The sequence below is a fragment of the Rhamphochromis longiceps genome, linkage group LG6 (genome assembly GCF_057381845.1).
Source record: "Rhamphochromis longiceps isolate RC_006_pf linkage group LG6, R_longiceps_female_GT1.1, whole genome shotgun sequence".
NCBI classification, from domain to species: Eukaryota; Metazoa; Chordata; class Actinopteri; order Cichliformes; family Cichlidae; genus Rhamphochromis; species Rhamphochromis longiceps.
Window position 1 is genome coordinate 2,999,287 of NC_140562.1, and position 21,760 is coordinate 3,021,046.

General features: G+C 44.2%; 1 protein-coding gene across 1 annotated transcript; it reads left to right on the plus strand.

Moving 5' to 3' along the window:
• The first annotated feature begins 84 nt into the window (after positions 1–84).
• On the plus strand, positions 85–16,028 carry gstt1b (glutathione S-transferase theta 1b). Its single transcript, XM_085408934.1, has 5 exons — positions 85–525; positions 801–888; positions 964–1,114; positions 4,356–4,532; positions 15,492–16,028. The coding sequence occupies exons 1-5, from the start codon at positions 414–416 to the stop codon at positions 15,687–15,689; spliced, it is 726 nt and encodes a 241-aa protein (XP_085265060.1). The 5' UTR covers positions 85–413; the 3' UTR covers positions 15,690–16,028.
• Positions 16,029–21,760: the final 5,732 nt, after the last annotated feature.

Below are 21,760 nucleotides of genomic sequence, written 5' to 3' on the forward strand. Positions count from 1 at the left end.
GTTGGATTTGAAGAAGGTGGGGGGCCAACTTCACTCACATGCTTAATGCACTTCACCTTTGATAGAAACAGATTGGACCTCAAGCACAGCTTTGAGATACTAAGTGCGTCTCATGTAAGGCTGTTGGTAAAAGTTACTGGTGTAGATTCAAAGCGCAGTTTATTTTTTCATTTGTTTCCAGGAGAGTGAACCCAGCCAGTGCTCTGCAGCTGCTGGTTTCACTGGACACGCCTTGTGTTTAAACACATTTTGTGTGCTTTTTAAACACGCTTATGTTTTTACCGTCGCCATTAACTCCACTATCAGGGTGAGGCACACGACAGCAGGGGGCGGGGCGCCAACTATCTTAGAGGGCTTTAAACTCTTTGGTGTCCGCACCCTGCTCAGAAGGAGCCGACACAGGACCGTCAGCTATGGCGCTGGAGCTCTACCTGGACCTGTTCTCGCAGCCCTGCCGCTCCGTGTACATTTTCGCCAAGAAGAACAACATCAGCTTCGACTTCAAGAAGCTTTCTCTGCTGGACGGTGAGTTCACGCACGCAGACACGAAGAACGTCGCCAGTGTGACCGTTCACAGCAGCAGTAAGGAGGTTTGGACGAGCACAGGTCTGAGTTGTGAGTCTGTGAGGGTGTAGATCAGGGTTTCTTTGAACTTGGGTTCCGTTGCTTGCAGAGCAGCTGCTCCGTCGGTCCGCACTGACTGCCTGACGCTGTCTGGTTATGTCCACGATGATCATGTGATTCTTCCAAATATCTGCTATTAAAATGTGTGCGTGTGCATGCGCGTGTGTTGGTCCCAGGCCAGCAGTATGGGGAGGACTTTGGGAAGATCAGCCTGATCAGGAAGGTCCCAGCTCTCAGAGATGGAGACTTCTGCCTGGCTGAAAGGTGATTATGTCAAAAAGTCGTGAGCTGAGGAAGCGCTGGTCTGCCGTGACGGTCACAGTGATGTCTTCTCTGCAGCATTGCTATCATGTTGTACCTGGCTGAGAAGTTTAAGACTCCCGACTTCTGGTACCCAGCTGACCTCCAGCAGCGTGCTCGTGTCAATGAGTACCTGTCGTGGCAGCACACGGCCATCCGGATGCACGGCTCCGAGATCTTCTGCCTCCGGGTACGTTCCCCTTCACTGATCTTTGTAGGTGCTGTTAGATTAGTAATATCCCAGATAGCAAGGAAACATTGAAACAATGTTGAGTCAATATCAGGCTGTGTCATTGAATCAACGTCGAAGTGTGACGTTGACCTAACGTCACTCTTGCACCCTTTTTTAACGTTGAAACAACGTCAGGTTTTGATGTTGAATCAATGTTGAAACCTGACGTTGATTCAACGTTATATTTTCTAATACTGCTGACATTGAAACAATGTCAGATTCTGATATTGAAACACTGTTGAGCTATGGTGTTGATTTTCCACCTCTTTCGCACAGTTGCTTTTTATTAAAACAACAGTTAAATCATGACTGGAAATCTACCTTTCTTTATAGGTATTTTAACCAATACTAAACTACTGCATGTTTCCATCAATACTTCAACCACCTAAACACATAATTGTACTTATTCCTCAAATTGGACACCCTTTATAAAAAAAAACCAAATGTCTCACAATGTATCATGTCAATATTAATATCCTAAAATAAGAAAGCATTGCATGTGATGTAACAGAGAAAAAAATAAACCAAAAAAGGTCAATAGGCATGTTTCGTTTGCTAAATACTTTATTAAAAGACAGTTTCCTATTTACGTTTATATGATTCACAGAAGTTTGTAATTTTTACTCCGGGATGGATGATGTGCGTCCTGCACCACCCAAACGATCTGGGGCGTATCGGAGCCAATTCTGCACTGCTTGTGCAAAGACAAACTCGGACATAGAGTTTGCTCCCAACTGCTGCGTCAGGCCATCTAGGACAAAAATACACACACACACACACACACACACACACACACACACACACACACAAAAAAAGTGAATTAGAGCACGTGAATAAGCTCTTGTTAACTGTCTTCAGCTGGGAGAAAGTATGTAAACTCCTAGGCTGATAAACATGAAAGTCACCAGGCGTAAATCTGCAAACTGCCGCATTTGATTCCCAAAGAGCTATGAGCGGAAAAAGTGATAAGTCTTAGCATGGTGTACCGTGTATCCTTTAAAACAAAATAAACATGGGGTCCTCGGGCTGTACAAACTACAACCCGAGGACTAAACAAGCCAAAGACCAAAGACTCCATCTCCAGATTAACTGGACATGAAAGTCTTGTTATTAAGAAAGAAAAAGTAATATAGCAATAAAACGGTAAAACTTACAGCGCTCTGCAAATGCATATTTGGTATCTTTAAATGCCCTTTTTTGCTTTGTCTGGTCCTTGGTTTTTTTCCCTGCCCAGTTTAGTACCGAGGCCAGCTCGTTTGTAATGGCATAAGCCATTACACGGCGGACTCGCACCTCCAGTGTGGTCCCTCCAATCAAGGCAAAGCGTCTCACCTATAGACACATTTTAAGAGATGGAATTAGCGTGTCTCATGTCTTAAATGTGTATGCAAGTGCTTGTGTGTGTAATCAACAGGCCGTTGTTATGTATTTAAATCACATCTGACAGCTATTATACTTTATAGTTACAAAGTGTACATAACCTTTATATACTTACCATTGCCTTATTTGCCTCTTGTGATTGAAGAGCTGGCTCTGCATTGTTTAGCTCCTCAATGTTGTGCAAGGGCAAATCCAGAGGCAGTACCCCAGCATCTACCGATTCATTGCAGCAGGGATGGCGGATGGCTCTGACCTCCTCACGGAGTTCGTTAACAGCTCTCGTCAGGTCAGACAGCATAGTTAACATCTTTTGTGAGGTCGCATCTGTTTAAAAAAAACAATTCTAGAAATATTAATGGCTTAAGCAGTGAGAGGCGAAAAACTAATAAATAAATAATAAAACGCAGTTTACGTGTGGACAAAAGGTGCAAACGCAAGGTAGGTGAGCGTGCAACGTAAAGTTTGAATTGAGTGCGAATCGAAGCGGGTGCTCTCCAATCATTAAAAGTAACAAAGTCATTGAACACATTTATACAGTTACCTTTACGTTTATCAATCATATATCACAGATTTACAATTTTTTGTAGTACTATGCTAAAAAGCAACTACAGAGCGAAAGTCTGGGTCAAGCGCCGAGGCGACGGCAAGAACAAAGGAACCCTCGAAGCGTTAAAGCTAGCTTTGTATAACGGAAAAGTATGAAACGAAAATGTTTTCTTTGTTGATAGACTTTGTTTGCAGTGCAATTTATTTGTTGCCGGATTGTAAGAAGAAAGTAGACACAATTTCGGGCTCCCACATTTTATCCGAAACTTTACATTAACAAGTTTGTTTTGTTTTTTTTACTGTTATTCAAATGCAACCGTGGAAATAACGAATAGAACAAAAGTCATTCATTCTTACCTTATACTAATCGTGGTGCAGGCCAGTGCAGTGCATGAACTGATGCCTTCTCCGGTCAATTCCGCTGAGAGTAAATCTAATGTCCCGCTGTACTGTACAAGACAATGGTTACCTGGCGGGATGTACCACTGTGAGAGGGGGTGCTATGGAATAGTCCAAGTGGTAGCAGCTTTAATTTCCCGCTCAACCATAAATCGATGGTTTTTCAACGTGATTGTTGTCACCTTGTCAACTATAAATAGATCAACAATCAACGATGACAGAACAACAGTGAATCAATGTTATTTCAATGTCAGTGTCAGGTTTGTTGTTTCAACATTGGTTTTGTGTTGACATTTCAATCCTGACGATTCTGATGGTTCAGATGGAAAATCAACATTTGTTCAATTCTCCTTGCTATCTGGGATCTTATCACCATCATGTTCTAGCTTTGTTGAAATACCCTTTCGTCTGGTTATGAAGTAAAATCACTGTGCAGAGTGATGTCACTGAGCATGTCTGGGCCAGCTGGTGAGGGCCAACTGAAAATGATCAGCAATAAATGCCACTGCTGGAAAACAGAGAGTTCAGCAGTTCTTACTGTGCACCTCTGTGGTAAAGTTTCATCACTGCCATTTCATTGGTCTGCTCGCTCAGAGAGAGAGAGAGAGAGAGCTGCTCTGAGCCAGTAAGCTAAAGTCATGCGATGTCATAGCCGTTGACTTAAAATCCACATCATTCAGACATCGTCTCCTCCCCGGCGTGTTCGAGCTTTTACTTCCTTCCACCTCTTTGGGACAGATGCTACTTTTCTAGTTTGTTGGAATTTGCTCAAAGAAAAACCCAGAGTCACCGTGTCATCATTCATCTCCTGAATCAGATTGTGTTCAGCATTAAGCTCATTGTTTCACTCACACTGAATCCATTGTGCCTGTAGCTTATGATTCCCAAGGTCATGGGCGTGGAAATCCCAGAGGACAAAATGAACGCGGCCTTGGACGATCTGAACTCCTCCCTGAAACTCGTTGAAGAAAAGTTCCTCCAGGACAGGCCCTTTATCGCTGGAGATCAGATTTCACTGGCTGATCTGGTCGCCATTGTGGAGATCATGCAGGTGAGCGGCCCAAATGTACCCGCAGTAACAGGAATCAGAATCAGTGTTCCCACTATGAGAGGAGCAAACACGAGATCTTAAACTCATTCAGGTCTCCGTCACACCATCATTAAGTGCACATCTGTCATTTCTTTGTAAGTTGGTGCATTTTTGGCATATTGTCCCTTTAATCACATTTTAAATGTATTTTCCAGTCCGGGGGCGGGGGGGGCAGAGCCATTGCAGGGGGGGCGGTATGAAGGAAAAAAACAAAACAAAAACAAAGAACGTTTGGACACTGCTAGCATCGTGGACAGGTTTTTGACGGGGCTCCCACACAAACACAAAGCAGGAGATGAAGCGTCGCTGAATATGTTTCCAAACCAACTTCATTCTGAGCCAAAGACTAGAAAATCTGGTGAAGCAAATCTGCCCTTTGGCTTCACCTGCACAGGTGCTGAGGTAGGTCTCCCTGCAGGTTCCCCTTCGTCGGGAGCAGCGCTGGGCTGTTTAAATCACAGACAAACAGGATCCCACATTCTTGATCTTTAGTTCACAAACACTTGTTGTAATGACTAACTGCTCCTGACATGTTGGAGATGTTTGCTCTTTATACAGTAAAGTTACAGCAGGATACAAATAACATCAGGCTGATCCTGCCACAGTTTGTTCCCCCGGTTCAAATCACAGACAAACAGGATCCCACAGCTGTTTATGTTTTTGAACACATTTTGCACAGAGAGAAAAATGTATTGATGCAATGTTGAACATTATTAGAATAGAATAGAATTCAACTTTATTGTCATTGCACATGCACAGGTACAGGGCAACGAAATGCAGTTTGCATCCATCCAGAAGTGCTTTAGTGATATAGATATATTACAATATATATTAGCAATAATATAGATATGTGAGTATATTACAGAAATAGGTCTATTATGGTATGTTATAATGCACACGGTATGAAGTATGTTGTGAATATTCTATAACTATAAGTATGTACAGGCTGTAGTGAGTACAAGCTATGTACAGGCTATGAACAGGATATAAATATGAAAAACTATACAGAATATGAAATAAATAACTTTACAGAATCTGGGATATACAGCTATACAGAAATGGGAACTATGCAAGTTGTAAACAGTTGTAGAATTAAAGATTATCGAATGTACAGAATGATTATTTACACAGAGCTATACAGTAGTGCAGTTAAGATAAGTGAGGGTGTAGATAGTTTCTACAGAGGCTATATAAAGTGCTAGTGGTTATGAGTGGTGGTTCAGTCCATGTTATTATTGTGTTTGAGGGTACAGTTGTCCATTGTGGGTGTGTGTGTGTTCAGTCCATATGTTAACGTGGGTCAGATGTCAGGAGGCAGAGTTCAGGAGTCTGACAGCTGTGGGGAAGAAGCTGTTCCGGTACCTGGTGGTCTTAGTCCGGAGGCTCCTGTAGCGCCTCCCAGAGGGCAGGAGGGTGAAGAGTCCATGTGATGGGTGACTGGGGTCTTTGATGATTTTCCCAGCCCTTTTCAGACACCGCTTCCTGTAGATGTCTTTTATGGCAGGAAGTGGTGCTCCGGCGATGCGCTGGGCAGTTTTCACGACCCTCTGCAACGCCTTCCGGTCCGAGGCAGAGCAGTTCCCGTACCAGACTGTTATACAGTTGGTCAGGATGCTCTCGATGGTGCAGCGATAGAAGTTCACCAGGATGTCTGAGGACAGGTGGTTCTTCCTCAGAGTCCTCAAGAAGAAGAGGCCCTGGTGAGCCTTCTTGACCAGCTTGGAGCAGTTGGTCGTCCAGGTGAGATCCTCGGAGATGTGGACTCCCAGGAACTTGAAGCTGCTCACACGCTCCACAGCCGTCCCCTTAATGTGGATGGGTGGATGTGGGTCAGCATTCCTCCTGTAGTCCACGATGAGCTCCTTGGTCTTCTCTGTGTTAAGCAGCAGGTTGTTTCTGTCGCACCACTCAGCCAGACGATCCACCTCCTCCCTGTAGGCAGCCTCATCGTTGTCACTGATGAGGCCAATCACCGTGGTGTCATCTGCAAACTTAATGATGGTGTTGGAACCATCAGCAGGTCTGCAGTCGTGGGTGAAGAGGGAGTAGAGGAAAGGGCTCATCACACAGCCTTGTGGTACACCGGTGTTCATCGTGATTGTAGATGAGCAGCGGTTATCCAGCCGGACATGTTGGGGGCGGTTGGTCAGGAAGTCCAGTAACCATTTGCAGATGAGGGAACTGATGCCCAGGTCTGTCAGTTTCCTGATGAGTTGTGAGGGGTGGATTGTATTGAATGCTGAACTGAAGTCTATAAACAGCATTCTGGCGTAGGTGTTGTTGTTGTCCAGGTGTGAGAGGACAGAGTGCAGTGCGATGGAGACTGCATCCTCTGTGCTCCTGTTCTGGCGGTATGCAAATTGGTGGGGGTCCAGGGTGGGGGGGAGACAGGATTTGAAGTGTGCTAGGACCAGTCGCTCTAAGCACTTAGTGATGATGGGGGTGAGTGCTACTGGGCGGTAGTCATTGAGGCAAGATGGGTTGGAGTTTTTGGGTATGGGGACGATGGAGGTGGATTTGAAGCAGGCCGGTACCACAGCGTGGGCCAAGGACAGGTTGAATATGTCTGTGAGCACTCCTGCAAGCTCCCCAGAACACGCTCTGAGAACACGCCCGGGGATGCCATCAGGGCCTGCAGCCTTGTGGACATTGATCCTGCTCAGCACCGCTCCTACATCGGTGGGGGAGAGAGTCATAGGTTGGTGGTCTGGCGTCATGTCTGCTTTGGTTGTGGTTGTGGGGTTCCCTCGCTCAAAACGAGCATAAAAGTTGTTGAGCTCGTTGAGGAAGGAGACATCAGAGGATGCGGGGGAGGGTTTGGTGGTCCTGTAGTCTGTAATGGTCTGGAGTCCTTGCCACATGCGTCGGGGGTTGGAGTTGGAGAAGTGTTCTTCTACCTTCTTTTTGTAATGTGTTTGGCTTTTTTGATGCCCTTCTTTAGATTAGCCCTGGCTGTGCTGTAGGCGTGTGCATCTCCTGACCTAAAGGCGGTGTTGCGGGCCTTCAGGAGGAGACGAACATCCCGGTTCATCCAAGGCTTCTGGTTGGGGTACATGGTGATCCGTTTCTGGGTGGTGACACTGTCTGTGGTTTCGGAGATGTAATCCAGTACAGATGAGGCGTACTGGTCCAGGTCTGTGTGGGTGAACATATTCCAGTCTGTGTTTTTAAATCTGTCCTGGAGCACTGCGTCTGTCCCCTCTGGCCACACTTTAATTGTCCTCACAGCAGGTTTCACACGTTGGATGAGTGGTGAATACCGAGGTGTGAGGAACAGGGAGAGATGGTCCGATTGTCCAATGTGGGGGAGGGGTGTGGCTTTGTAGGCTCCAGCCAGGTTGGAATACACATGGTCTAAAGTCTTGTCTCCTCTGGTGTGGCAGGAGACATGTTGGTGGAATCTGGGGAGGACTGTCTTTAAGTTGGTGTGGTTGAAGTCGCCAGCAACAATAAAAGCAGCCTCGGGGTGTTTATTCTGGTGTTTGTTAATGGCTGCAGAAAGTTCTTTCATGGCCAACCTAGCATTAGCGTCGGGGGGTATATACACGGCAGTGAGTATGATCGAAGTGAGTTCTCTGGGGAGATAATAAGGTCTGCATTTGACCATTAAAAACTCCGCATTAGGTGAGCAGTGACTATCAGTACACAGGAAAAAACTACACGTAAAATAATCACACTGTGACGCCTCTGCCTTTGTAAATAGAGGGACAGTAACTGCGTGTTTATATGTAAGCGTGTAAACCTGCAGATAGAGAGAAAATACTGTTGATCTGACTATCTGCCATTCTGCAGTTCATCTCATGTAAACAATAACGTGGCCACAGCGTGATGTGAAAAAAGTTACATACCTTTGACGCTGCGTGACGAACTCTGTATTCCTCGTCCACACGTAAACGCAAAAAAGGAGTTTAAAAATCTCAGTTTTCAGTGATTTGAAACGCCATTTACGTGGGCGAAACAGTTGCGTGTTCAAAATCACCCGCGTAGGTGCGGACGCAGCGTGACAGAGTTAGTAGTTTATGTTATTACTTCCTGCAGATTACTTGTATTTGCTTAATTGTTCACTAAATGTTTGAGGTGTGAAATAAACAGCAATGGAGCAAAATATGGGCGTGTGGTTGGAGGAAGGTTTTTTTGTTTTGTGGGGGGGGCATTTTTCTTGTGAAACAAAGGGGGGCCCAGCAAAAAAAGTTTGGGAACCACGACATTTTTTTTTCTTTTTGTGTCCTGTTTGGATCTTTAGCCGTCAGAATTGTTGTCTTAAGGCCAAGAAAGATGCCAAGCAGATTTATTTTACCAAGTGGATCATCATGGCCTTGCCATATTGGTCCATTTGATTGACCTTTATTATAATTATGTATTTATTTTATTTTACTTTCGGTTGCTACAAACGAGACAGACATGACTGGGGGATAGGACAGGGAGAAAGAATGAAAGAAAGAGAGGGTGAGAAAGGGGGGAAGAAAGAAAGGAAAACAAAACACCTGGATCACCTGTATGGAGAAGAAAAAAAACAGAAGAGAAAGCAAACAAAAAAAGAGCAACATAAAAACAGCACCATCACAATAAACTAGCTAGCAGTAGATAACAGTAGATACTAAATAACAAACGATATTGTGCAGCACGCAAGATAGACAGCGCACAATGTGCTTTGAGGCAGCAGCCAAGAAAGCTGTAGTCTGCGTCTGTGAACACCCGTGTGTACACCTGTGTGCACACCTGTGTGTACACCTGTGTGGATCAGCATGCTTGCATTCCAAAGGTTTCTCCATGTAACGATCTGCTAGGGAGTGTGGGGAGTCACAGCCCCATCCCCCAGGGCATGAAGCAGGTATGGAGGAGATCCAGACCCCAGACATCCAGAGGACCCGAGGAGGACAACCAAAAAGGGGGGGAACCGTGCCACCCTCCTGGGAAGAGCTGAGTAGAGCTCCAAATGAGAGGTCACCCCGCAGCTACGGAGCAGAGGCCAGAGGGGGTTGCAGTGGCGTGCCCGCGGGCTCTGCCGGCAGCCAGCTGTGCCAGAGAGGACCGAGCTTCAGGCCCAGAGGCCTGAGGGCACCCCACCCCCCGGAAGGGGCTCAGCCGGGCCACAGGCACCCGGCCCCGCCAATCGGCCACCAGGAGTGAGCCGGTACATACATGAGCGCCCAGCCCCAGACGACAAGAACCACCAACACACCAACGTCTGAGGGCATCAGCCACCGGCAGGGAGTGTGGTGAGGGGAGATAGGCCTCCGTACTTTGGAAGGCCTGAGATGTACCCAGAGAGGTTGAGTCTAAGACCCAACCTCCCTACGCCCGCTCATATGTAGTGTTGCTGTGTGCTGTTCTAAAGTGCATTTAAAACTCAGGAGAGCATGGTTCCTGCTTCCTATCAGAGAGCAGCACGGCTCCTCCCGAAAACCCTCAGTGTCTATATGCATTTAAAATTGAGGGTAGGGCACCAGCGCCAGAGGTGGGTTGGAGTACACCGACCATCCTCTGGATGCTGTAAAACGTGCCCACCCCCAAGGCCCTATATGTATGTGTTATGTGAGAGTGTGAGTAATGTGGATGTCTAGGTTGCAGAATAAAATTGAGGCACAGGCGGCCAGAAGGGGACAGAGGGGGCGTGCCTCCCCTGCACCCTGGTGACATACCTGCACCCCAAGCCCTGCGTGTGTGGGTGGGTGTGGTAGAGCGGGAATAGGGAGGCAGCTGAGGATGGGGAGGGAAGAAAGGGAGGGGCAAGCGGCCCCTCCCTGGGGCCAGCTCCCCCACTGAACCCAGTATGCACCCCCACACTCTGGAACCCACCAGGGCAAGGGGGCCCAGGCCCATTCAGACCAGGGCCCGCAGCAGCAGCACCAACCAGCCCCACAGAGTCCGGGGCAGCCCACCCGACTCCACCCCAGAGAAAACTGCACCCACCCCATCATCCAATCATCTCCCAAACTACAGGGAGTGCAGAATTATTAGGCAAGTTGTATTTTTGAGGAATAATGTTATTATTGAACAACAACCATGTTCTCAACGAACCCAAAAAACTCATTAATATCAAAGCTGAATGTTTTTGGAAGTAGTTTTTAGTTTTAGCTATTTTAGGGGAATAACTGTGTGTGCAGGTGACTATTACTGTGCATAATTATTAGGCAAATTAACAAAAAACAAATATATACCCATTTCAATTATTTATTTTTACCAGTGACACCAATATAACATCTCCACATTCACAAATATACATTTCTGACATTCAAAAACAAAACAAAAACAAATCAGCCACCAATATAGCCACCTTTCTTTGCAAGGACACTCAAAAGCCTGCCATCCATGGATTCTGTCAGTGTTTTGATCTGTTCACCATCAACATTGCGTGCAGCAGCAACCACAGCCTCCCAGACACTGTTCAGAGAGGTGTACTGTTTTCCCTCCTTGTAAATCTCACATTTGATGATGGACCACAGGTTCTCAATGGGGTTCAGATCAGGTGAACAAGGAGGCCATGTCATTAGTTTTTCTTCTTTTATACCCTTTCTTGCAGCCACGCTGTGGAGTACTTGGACGCGTGTGATGGAGCATTGTCCTGCATGGAAATCATGTTTTTCTTGAAGGATGCAGACTTCTTCCTGTACCACTGCTTGAAGAAGGTGTCTTCCAGAAACTGGCAGTAGGACTGGGAGTTGAGCTTGACTCCATCCTCAACCCGAAAAGGCCCCACAAGCTCATCTTTGATGATACCAGCCCAAACCAGTACTCCACCTCCACCTTGCTGGCGTCTGAGTGGGACTGGAGCTCTCTGCCCTTTACCAATCCAGCCACGGGCCCATCCATCTGGCCCATCAAGACTCACTCTCATTTCATCAGTCCATAAAACCTTAGAAAAACCAGTCTTGAGATATTTCTTGGCCCAGTCTTGACGTTTCAGCTTGTGTGTCTTGTTCAGTAGTGGTCGTCTTTTTTTTTTTTTTTTTTTTCTTTTCATATTTTTATTGAGAGACAAGTGTACAGTGGTTTACAATGACAATACAATCTGTTCCCCTCACATATTTTTTAGTTTTTCTTACATGAACAGATACGATAACACACACACACAGGCTTAAATAAACAAACAAAATAAAACCTAATAAGAAACCCAAAACAAACACAAACAACAAACCCCAAAACACACAAAAAAAAAAAAAAAAAAGAAGGGGGGAAGAGATATGATATTAATCAGCTGGTAGAGCGTGTAATGACTTGCAATAGTCTACAAAGGGGCCCCAGATACGATAAAATTCTCTGTATTTGCCCTTCGCCACAAGGCCTATCTTTTGCAATTTAAGAAATGACATCACATCTCTAAACCAAAAAGAAACTGAAGGTGGCTATGAAGATTTCCAAAGGAGTAAGATGCAACGTCTAGCCAAAAGTGATGTAAAGGCTAAAATTTTGAAGTGTGTAGGGTCGGTTAGACCAGTGTTGACTGGAAGCCCAAAAACAGCTAGAAAAGGGTCCATGCAGATTTGGGTCCCAAGAGCCTTGGAAAGAATAACTGAATACTGACTCCAGAAGCCATGGAGTCTTGGGCACAGAAAGAACATATGGCCTAGGTCACATGGGGTGGCATGACATCTCTCACACTGATCCATCACTTGTGGGTAAATCTCAGACAGACGAGACTTTGAATAGTAAACCAGTGGTGGTCGTCTTTCAGCCTTTCTTACCTTGGCCATGTCTCTGAGTATTGCACACCTTGTGCTTTTGGGCACTCCAGTGATGCTGCAGCTCTGAAATATGGCCAAACTGGTGGCAAGTGGCATGTTGGCAGCTGCACGCTTGACTTTTCTCAGTTCATGGGCAGTTATTTTGCGCCTTGGTTTTTCCACACGCTTCTTGCGACCCTGTTGACTATTTTGAATGAAATGCTTGATTGTTCGATGATCACGCTTCAGAAGCTTTGCAATTTTGAGACTGCTGCATCCCTCTGCAAGATATCTCACTATTTTTGACTTTTCTGAGCCTGTCAAGTCCTTCTTTTGACCCATTTTGCCAAAGGAAAGGACGTTGCCTAATAATTATGCACACCTGATATAGGGTGTTGATGTCATTAGACCACACCCCTTCTCATTACACAGATGCACATCACCTAATATGCTTAATTGGTAGTAGGCTTTCAAGCCTATACAGCTTGGAGTAAGACAACATGCATGAAGAGGATGATGTGGACAAAATACTCATTTGCCTAATCCCTGTACACAAGTAAGTAAGTAAGTAAGTAAACTTTATTTATTAAGCGCTTTTCGCAGACAGGCAATCACAAAGCGCTGTACACAAATATTAAAATATTAAAATAAACAATAAAATCAATAGACATTATATACAATGTAAAAGATCAAATGTAAATAATGTAAAAAATAAAATAAAATAAAATATGTAGATCAACAAAAGGCTTGTTTGAACAGAAGAGTTTTTAACTGTTTTTTTTAAAAGAATCCACAGAGTCAAGCAAACGTAATTGTAGTGGTAAACTGTTCCACAGCCTTGGTGCAACAGACTGAAAGGCTCTAGACAATAGACACCCAGGTTGAGTTCATTCTCCACCTCTCCTATATCTCTCCCCCCACCTGCAGAGTGAGCTCCTGTAGTGAGGAGACCACCTGCAAAGATACAACAACCTCCCCACCAGTTAGAGAGCCCCCTAGTTGGGCCGATGCACCAGAGGTCCCCCTGCACTGGGGCTGAGCCCCCCTGCACCCACCCCGCCCACAGCTCCGGCGACACAACAGCCAGGACCCAAGGCCCAGCCAGCACCCCAGACCGGGGGCGGAGCACCCCCAGACCCCCAAGCCTCCACGCCCATCCCGAACCCACCCAGGGGCAGCCAGGCTACCAGGCCAGTAACCAACGTCTGCCAGCACAGACCCTCCCCCATCTCTGCTGTATGCAGCCACAAGGAAAACACCATCTAAGAGCCCCCAGAGCCCCTAACCAGGTCATAGCCACATCCCCTGGCTTAGGACCTCCAGGGAAAACATCCCTTGGGACTCCCCAGACGCCCTAAGGCCGTCCCTACCCCCACATCAACCACAATAGCGAAGGCAGGACCAAACCATGACCCCCCCCACCCCCACTAGGTGATGAAGCCGATCAAAGGAGCCCAAAGGGATTGATCAAATGTGATGGCAGAGGCTGTATCAAGACTAATGTGATCGATTAGATGGTTTTTATATTGGTTAGAATTAAGATTATTTTTATTTTTCCAGTTAATGAGGACCATTTTCTTGGCAATGCATAGGGCCGTAAAAACAACGTGAGCTGTGTTTATTTCTGCAGTGACCTCATCCAAGTTGCCCAGCAAGCACACTAAAGGCTGGAATGTTACATTTCAGACACTTTGATAAGTCTTCACATATCTCGCGCCAAAACTTCTGATCTGGTGGACAGAACCAAAGAGCGTGGATGTAATTGTCCGGTGTATTTGCTGTGCAGTGTGAGCAGTTGTTGGAAGGCGTATAGCCCATCTTGAACATCCTATGATGTATAGTGCACTCTATGTAATATTTTGTATTGGATTAATGTGGGGGTTTATGTTTATGTTTCCAAAGGAATTTAGACATATACGAGTCTAGAGATCTGAACCAATCTTGTGATGGCTTATTTGGGATCATTGACAATAAATAGTTTATTTTTGGTAAGACAATCATTTTTATAGTGGCGACCCTTCCCATGAGTGATATGGGTAGAGATTTCCATCTAGTCAGATCGCCTTCTACTGTCTTTAAAAGTGGGATGTGGTTTAATTTAGTTAATTCTGAAAGCTTAGGAGAAACATTAATAGCTAAATATTTTATATTTCCCGATTGCAGTGGTGTAGAAGAAGAATTATGGAAGGAGCAATTAATCGGAAGGACTGTAGATTTTGACCAGTTAATTGAATAATCTGAGACACTTGAGAAAGAATTTATCAATGCAATTACCCCAGAGAGATTGGTTTGTGAATTTTGGCGAAAAAGTAACACATCATCTGCATAAAGGCTGATTTTATGTTCTATATTCTTACATTTTATGCCCTTAATTACTGAATTCTGTCTAATTGCTGCTGCTAGTGGCTCAATAAAAATTGCAAACAGTGAAGGGGAGAGTGGGCATCCCTGCCTGGTGCCCCTCAGGAGACAGAAGCTGGAGGATGTTTGGTCATTTGTTCTAACACAAGCTGTTGGGGAATTATATAAAACTGTTAATCTGACTATCTGCCATTCTGCAGTTCATCTCATGTAAACAATAACGTGGCCACAGCGTGACGTGGAAAAAGTTACATACCTTTGACGTTGCGTGACGAACTCTGTATTCCTCGTCCACACGTAAACGCAAAAAAGGAGTTTAAAAATCTCAGTTTTCAGTGATTTGAAACGCCGTTTAAGTGGGCGAAACAGCTGCGTGTTCAAAATCACCCGTGTAGGTGCGGACGCAGCGTGACAGAGTTAGTAGTTTATGTTATTACTTCCTGCAGATTACTTGTATTTGCTTAATTGTTCACTAAATGTTTGAGGTGTGAAATAAACAGCAATGGAGCAAAATATGGGCGTGTGGTTGGAGGAAGGTTTTTTTGTTTTGTGGCGGGGGGGGCATTTTTCTTGTGAAACAAAGGGGGGCCCAGCAAAAAAAGTTTGGGAACCACTGGTTTTAGCAATGGTATTTCCTTTTTCCAGTTCATCCAGATCAATGGTGTTTCTCACCAACAATACTTAAATTAAAATATAAACAGGTCCAACAACTAGTTCGCCTGGTACCGACTAGTAACCGTAGCAACACTTTGTTGACTAGTCGCACACATCCCCGGTGTTTTCAGAGTTCCTCCTGAGCTGAAACAGCTGCTGGGAACGAGGTCGATGAACAAACCGGTTCTGATCTCTGTGGGGACTAAACCTGAATCCTCTTCTTGTGCTTGTCTCAATGCAGCCTGTGGGCGCCGGCGTGGACGTGTTTGAGGGGAGACCCAAGCTGAGTGCGTGGCGGGACAGAGTCCAGGAAGCTATTGGAAAGGAGCTCTTCGATGAGGCACACCAGTATATCCTGGGAGCACAGGAGAGTGTGAAAAGCATGGACTCCAGCAAGATGCAGGTCTTCAAGCCCAAGATCCTCAGGCTCTTCATGTGAACAGGACGGCACCGATTCTGTGCAAACGACTTGGATTCATCTCATATGTGTCGATACAACAAATACACACAACGTCTTACATGTATGTCTGTACTAACAGGATAATGTAGTATGCATTCCAGATGTTTCAAGTAAACTCAGTACACTCTTGTTGCATAGTGCAGGGCTTCTCCATGGAGACAGGCAGACATGGCTCTGCAGACCTGATTATGTAACAGAGGAATGTGGAACATGAGCTTTCAGAATAAATGCACAGTTATAAAAGCTCTGTCTTCGTATATAATGAAGCTGCTGTTAATCTTCTTTCAAGCCTAATAAAGTGTCTGCAGCACTCTGTCAGCCTGGCTTCCTCCCTTTGTGTTTACTGTGTTGGTGCAGATCTGTGTGGATGTTTGCAAATGACGGTGCACTGCTGCCACCTAGTGTTTCATATTTACATGCACAGTAATCAGTGCAAGTGTAATACACAGACATACTGTAGAACAAACAAGACTTGTACTCACAAGCAGAGACGGCCCTTTCACGTAGAAATTGACTGTTCTTCAAAGATGGCCGCCCACCACAACATGCTACTTTACCAGAGGTCTACACTACAAAGCCAGTTCAGTGTACCCAGGATGTCTTCATTGTCTGGATTCACTTACTCTAACATTAGTGGTCAGGATAATCTCTCACACAGGGCTGGTTATCAACCAGCTCGGTTCACCCAGGGTTGAAGAGGTGGGGTTGGCACCATCTGACCAGTCTAAAAGGGACATTTTGCTTTATCCACAGAAAAGGATCCTATGAGTCCAACCTACTCCAGAGATGTTAAAAAACCGATTAAAGTCTATAAAGAACTTAACAAATACAGCATTAAGAAAGAAAGGAGATTGAGGCAGCAGCAGCAAATCCTTATTATGGTGAACATCCACAGCAGAGGGCTGGAAAGCAGTACCCACAGCACCACCTCAGTGGAAATGACAAATACATTTATTTGAATGTAATTTCCCCGAACAAATACAAACAGCTGCTCCAAGGCAGTCATTGTCATTAAAGTACATTTATGGACGGTGAACTGAAGTACTCAAAGAAAGGATGTTATTGAAAATGTTCTTTTCATACATGGACATGTGTGTTGTTCTAAAATAAATAATAAAGGTGAGAGAAAGTCAAAGTCAGGATGCAGGTCGGTGTGCTGCAGGTTTTAGGTCTCACCCTGGGTCAACACACCTGAATCACCCCACTTTGCAGTTATTTATTTGTAAAAACTGTTTGGAATCATGTATGATTTTCGTTCCACTTCTCACGTGTGCACCACTTTGTGTTGGTCTTTCACGTGGAAGTCCAATAAAATTGATTCATGTTTGTGGCTGTAATGTGACAAAATGTGGGAAAGTTCAAGGGGGACGAATACTTTTGCATTCACTGTATGTTACAGGCCCAATAATAGAGCTGAAAGCCAGGCAACCTCATTCCTCCTGTAATCTTGGGTCTTTGGAGAAGTGTCTTTTTTATTCTGGCGATCGTGGCTCAAGAGTTGGCAGTTTGTCTTGTAATCGAAAGGTTGCCGGTTCGAGCCCCGGCTCGGACAGTCTCGGTCGTTGTGTCCTTGGGCAAGACGCTTCACCTGCTGGTGATGGTCAGAGGGGCCGATGGTGCGATATGGCAGCCTCGCTTCTGTCAGTCTGCCCCAGGGCAGCTGTGGCTACAACCGTAGCTGCCTGCACCAGTGTGTGAGAGTGACTGAATAGTGGCTTTGTAAAGTGCTTTGAGGGGTCCTGAAAAGTGCTATATAAATGCAATCCATTATTATTACATTGAAACAAAAATAAAAATTTGGGTGAAGTGCTCATCCTAATGATATTTACTCGGCCAGCAAGCGAGATGGGCAGTTTGGACAGTCTTTCCAAGCTCTGCTCAGTTTGATGGTATAAATTAATAAAATTATGTTTGAAAAGGCCAGAGAATTCACGGGTTACATTTATTATACAATTATTATTTATTCCAAGATATTTTAAAGTATTTGAGATGGTAAAAGGAAACGAAGTCAATGTAGCACTGTCTAATTTTTCTAAAGAACTAATAGGAAACAATATGCTTTTTGTTAGGTTAATTTTGTATCCAGAATTTTTCCCAAATTCAGTTAAATCTGTCATAATTTTTGGCAATGATTTAGTAGGGTCAGTGATATATAGCAACAAATCATCTGCATAGAGGGACACCTTATGTTCTACACCAAATCTCCTTATTCCTTTATAATCCTTTGCAGAGCGTAATTGAATGGCGAGAGGTTCTATGACAAGTGCAAATAGCAATGGGGACAAAGGGCACCCTGGTCTTCAAGAGCGGTGGAGGAGGAAAGGACTAGAAGTTATATTATTTGTGTTAACCGAGGCCTTAGGTTTTGTGTAAAGCAGCTTAACATGCCTATGCCAAACTTTGACAGGGTTGAGAAGAGGAAATCCCACTCGACCCTGTCAAACGCCTTCTCCGCATCTAGTGAGAGTAGTACTTCAGATTGATCACAAATGTTATGTGTATATCCAGTGGGGCAAAAAAGTATTTAGTCAGCCACCGATTGTGCAAGTTCCCCCACTTAAAATGATGACAGAGGTCAGTAATTTGCACCAGAGGTACACTTCAACTGTGAGAGACAGAATGTGAAAAAAAAATCCATGAATTCACATGGTAGGATTTGTAAAGAATTTATTGGTAAATCAGGGTGGAAAATAAGTATTTGGTCACCTCAAACAAGGAAAATCTCTGGCTCTCACAGACCTGTAACGTCTTCTGTAAGAAGCTTTTCTGTCCCCCACTCGTTACCTGTATGAATTGAAGCTGCAACTTCTTTAATTTGCCTTGCTAGTAAACTACCTGTTTTTTCCCCGTGTTCATAGTACTTATGTCGAAGTTGTGTCATTTGTATAAAGCAATTTAAGTTCTGTCTGCAATGAGACCTTCTTTTTATAAAGTTTGGATGAAGGAGAGATGGCATATTCCTGATCTGTTTCTAAAAGTTCCATTGTTATGTTTGACTCTTTCCTATAACTACTCAATGAGATGATTTGGCCTCTCAAGTAGGCTTTTAATGTGTCCCATAGTGTGGATCTCGTAACTTCAAGTGTGTCATTTATTGAAATAAATAGCTTGATTTGATCCTTTATTTCATTTACTAAAATATTATCTAACAGCAAACCATTATTAAATCGCCATTTTGGTGCAGTAGGTCTATCTCCTATTGCTAATCGTAGCAATACTGGACTATGGTCAGATAAAACTATTGCCTTATAGTCACAACTTTGGGTCTGTGTAAGAAATCTGTGATCTATTAAGAAAACGTCTATTCTAGAATAAGTATGATGAACAGAGGAGAAAAATGAAAATTGCTTAGAGTTGGGGAAATAGCTCTAAATGGATCTATCAGTTTATATGTCTTCATGAACTCCTGGATAGTTTTCACAGATTTTGATTTAGATGCTGATCTTTGTGATGGTCTGTCAAGACTAGGATCCAAAACGAAATTAAAATCGCCGCCAATTATCAGTTTATGGGTATCCATATTAGGTAAAGAGGATATAAATGATTTAATACAGCCTGCATCATCAACATTAGGGGCGTAAATATTTGCTAGTGTAACCTGACTGTTATAAAGTTTCCCTGTAACATAACGTCCACGAGGGTCTGATACTGCTTTTGACGCTATGAAGGGGATCCCTTTTTTGATAATAACAGCTGCACCTCTGAGCTGTGAAGTTAGAGTGAAACACCTGCCCGATCCATCTGCTTTACAAATGCTTTCTTGTAGTTATACATTTGTTTCCTGTTTAAGGGTTTTGTTAGAAATCAAACAAAGAAGCTCTGGAGGAATGTTTAAAGTTGTCATTCTTACAGTAAAAAATAGAGTACAAGCTCTGAACTTAAACAAGTGACTGGAACTCTGTAGAACAGCTGTTTCCTGTATAGGAAGTGACAGCCATCTTGGAAAATGGCGACCATTTGAAAATTCAAGTGTCTTATAAGCAGGGGTTCTTAACCTGTTTTACCTCGGGGCCCAACTTTTCCACTACAAAGGGGCCGGGGCCCATTCAGATATTAACACCGTACTCAATACATTGATGTTGTTTTTGGTTTGATTCATATTTAATAACTAAATCAAATCTACTTCATTCTGACAGCTAAAACCTCGTCAAATAATGATGATGACATGATACAATGCAATAATCACACAGACATTCATTTATTATGTGTATGTGAACCTGCACATAAAACAATTCATGGAGCAAGTCAGACTGCAAGAAGAAACTGAAAGGCTGACGTCAGCCTTAATAACACAGAAATAACTGATCATTTAATTTTACCACAGCAAAAGAGACGAGGAAAAAAGAGGAAATAGAAACTGGATAAATAATGTGGTGATAAAATAAATACATTCAAAATTATTTTCTAATTAATTGAATAAATAAATAAGCTGTTATAAAATGTAAATGAAGTGCAAATGAAAATATAGCCTTATAGTCTGTGAGTGAATCTGAAAGTTACTTCAGCAGTAAACCTTTTTTCATTGGCAGAACCAGAAGTTACTCCTTATGTTTGAGACAAATGGACAAAGAGTCACAGCAGGTAACTCCCCTTTACCTGAGACACCATCAGATCCAGTCTGGGTGGAGTGGAGGAAAGGATCACTCTCAGAGTAGCTTCCACTGTTGCTCTGAATCTGTTTCGGGCTTTGGTCTTGGTGGTATGTAGTTGTGAATGGGAGAAGGAGTTTCACAGCTCTCAGTGCCAGACGGGTACTCCTTTGAGACAGCAATCCAGAAGGAGCCCAGATCCGGTTTGCCCCACTCCAACGTTAAAGTGCTGTCGGTGGAAACTTCCAGAAGCTGGGATTCCAGATGTGAGAGCAAAGCAACATCATTTTCAGTGGGATCAACAGAAAATGGGTCCAAAATCCACATGTGTGCTTCTCTGGGATCCTCAGGGAAATATTCATCGACAGAGTCACTGACCTTCACCTGAGGGGAGTTTTCCAAGATGTGAGACAAAAGTGGAAACATGTCCATCGTCTTCTCTTGGACCCTCTTAGTCCACAAAGCAAGTTTCCTCTTGAAAGCTTCAACTTTGTCTGCAATAAAAAACATGTTGCTGTTCAGCTGGTTCAGCAGTGAACAATGTCACAGAGGTAGGCACGCTCAGCGGTGGACTAATAATGTACAAGAGGAGATTTTTTTTCTCTGTAAGAAAAGACCTCATTCCTCAGTTCCAACAAAAGCTTGATGACCAGTCGTGTTCAATGTCACCTCACTGTGGCAGAGCAGATGGACGTGATCTGCTTCCATGTCCTCACAAAGCTCAGCAAAACAACTGGAGTTTACAGCATTATTTTTAATGAAGTTGATGGTTTTCACACTTACATCCATCACATCGTGGAACTCTGGTAACATATTTTTTGCTGCAAGGCTTTCACAGTGGAGAACACAGTGGGTCCATTTAGCTACTGGTGCACGATCGAGAATCTGCCTAATGACGCCGTGATGCCTGCCAGTTATTGAAGCTGCACCATCACTGCACACCCCAACACAGTTCTACCAGCTGCCAACTACTGTCCCAGCGATAACAAACAAAAACCAGCAGCAATGCACCATTTGTGACATCAGTGGACTCGTCTAGTTCCAAAGAGAAAAAAACGGACTACTTGTTATTCTTTCCAGAAGCTGATGCTGTATGTCTAAGGCCATGTCTGTGATACGGTGGCTCACAGGGTCGTTTGAAAGTGGGGTGGTCAGTAGCTTCTTTGGAGCAGCCTCTCCGATCACCTCACAGCACATATCTACAGAAATGCCTAAACATGGCCATGATCCCATGGTTAAGAATCACTGTCTTATAGGGTTTAAATAACTCCAAATGTTGGTTGCTTGGATCCACTTGTGAAAGATTTTCCAGTCATCTGATGCGCAGAGAAGGCAGATAAAACGTGAGGGGACGCACCAAGACCCAATGTAAGCTATAGCACAGTGACCAAAGAGTCATTTACTGATTAATTATGTTAGTGGTTTGACCCCTGGCTAGTCCGGTCTGCATGCCAAAGTGTC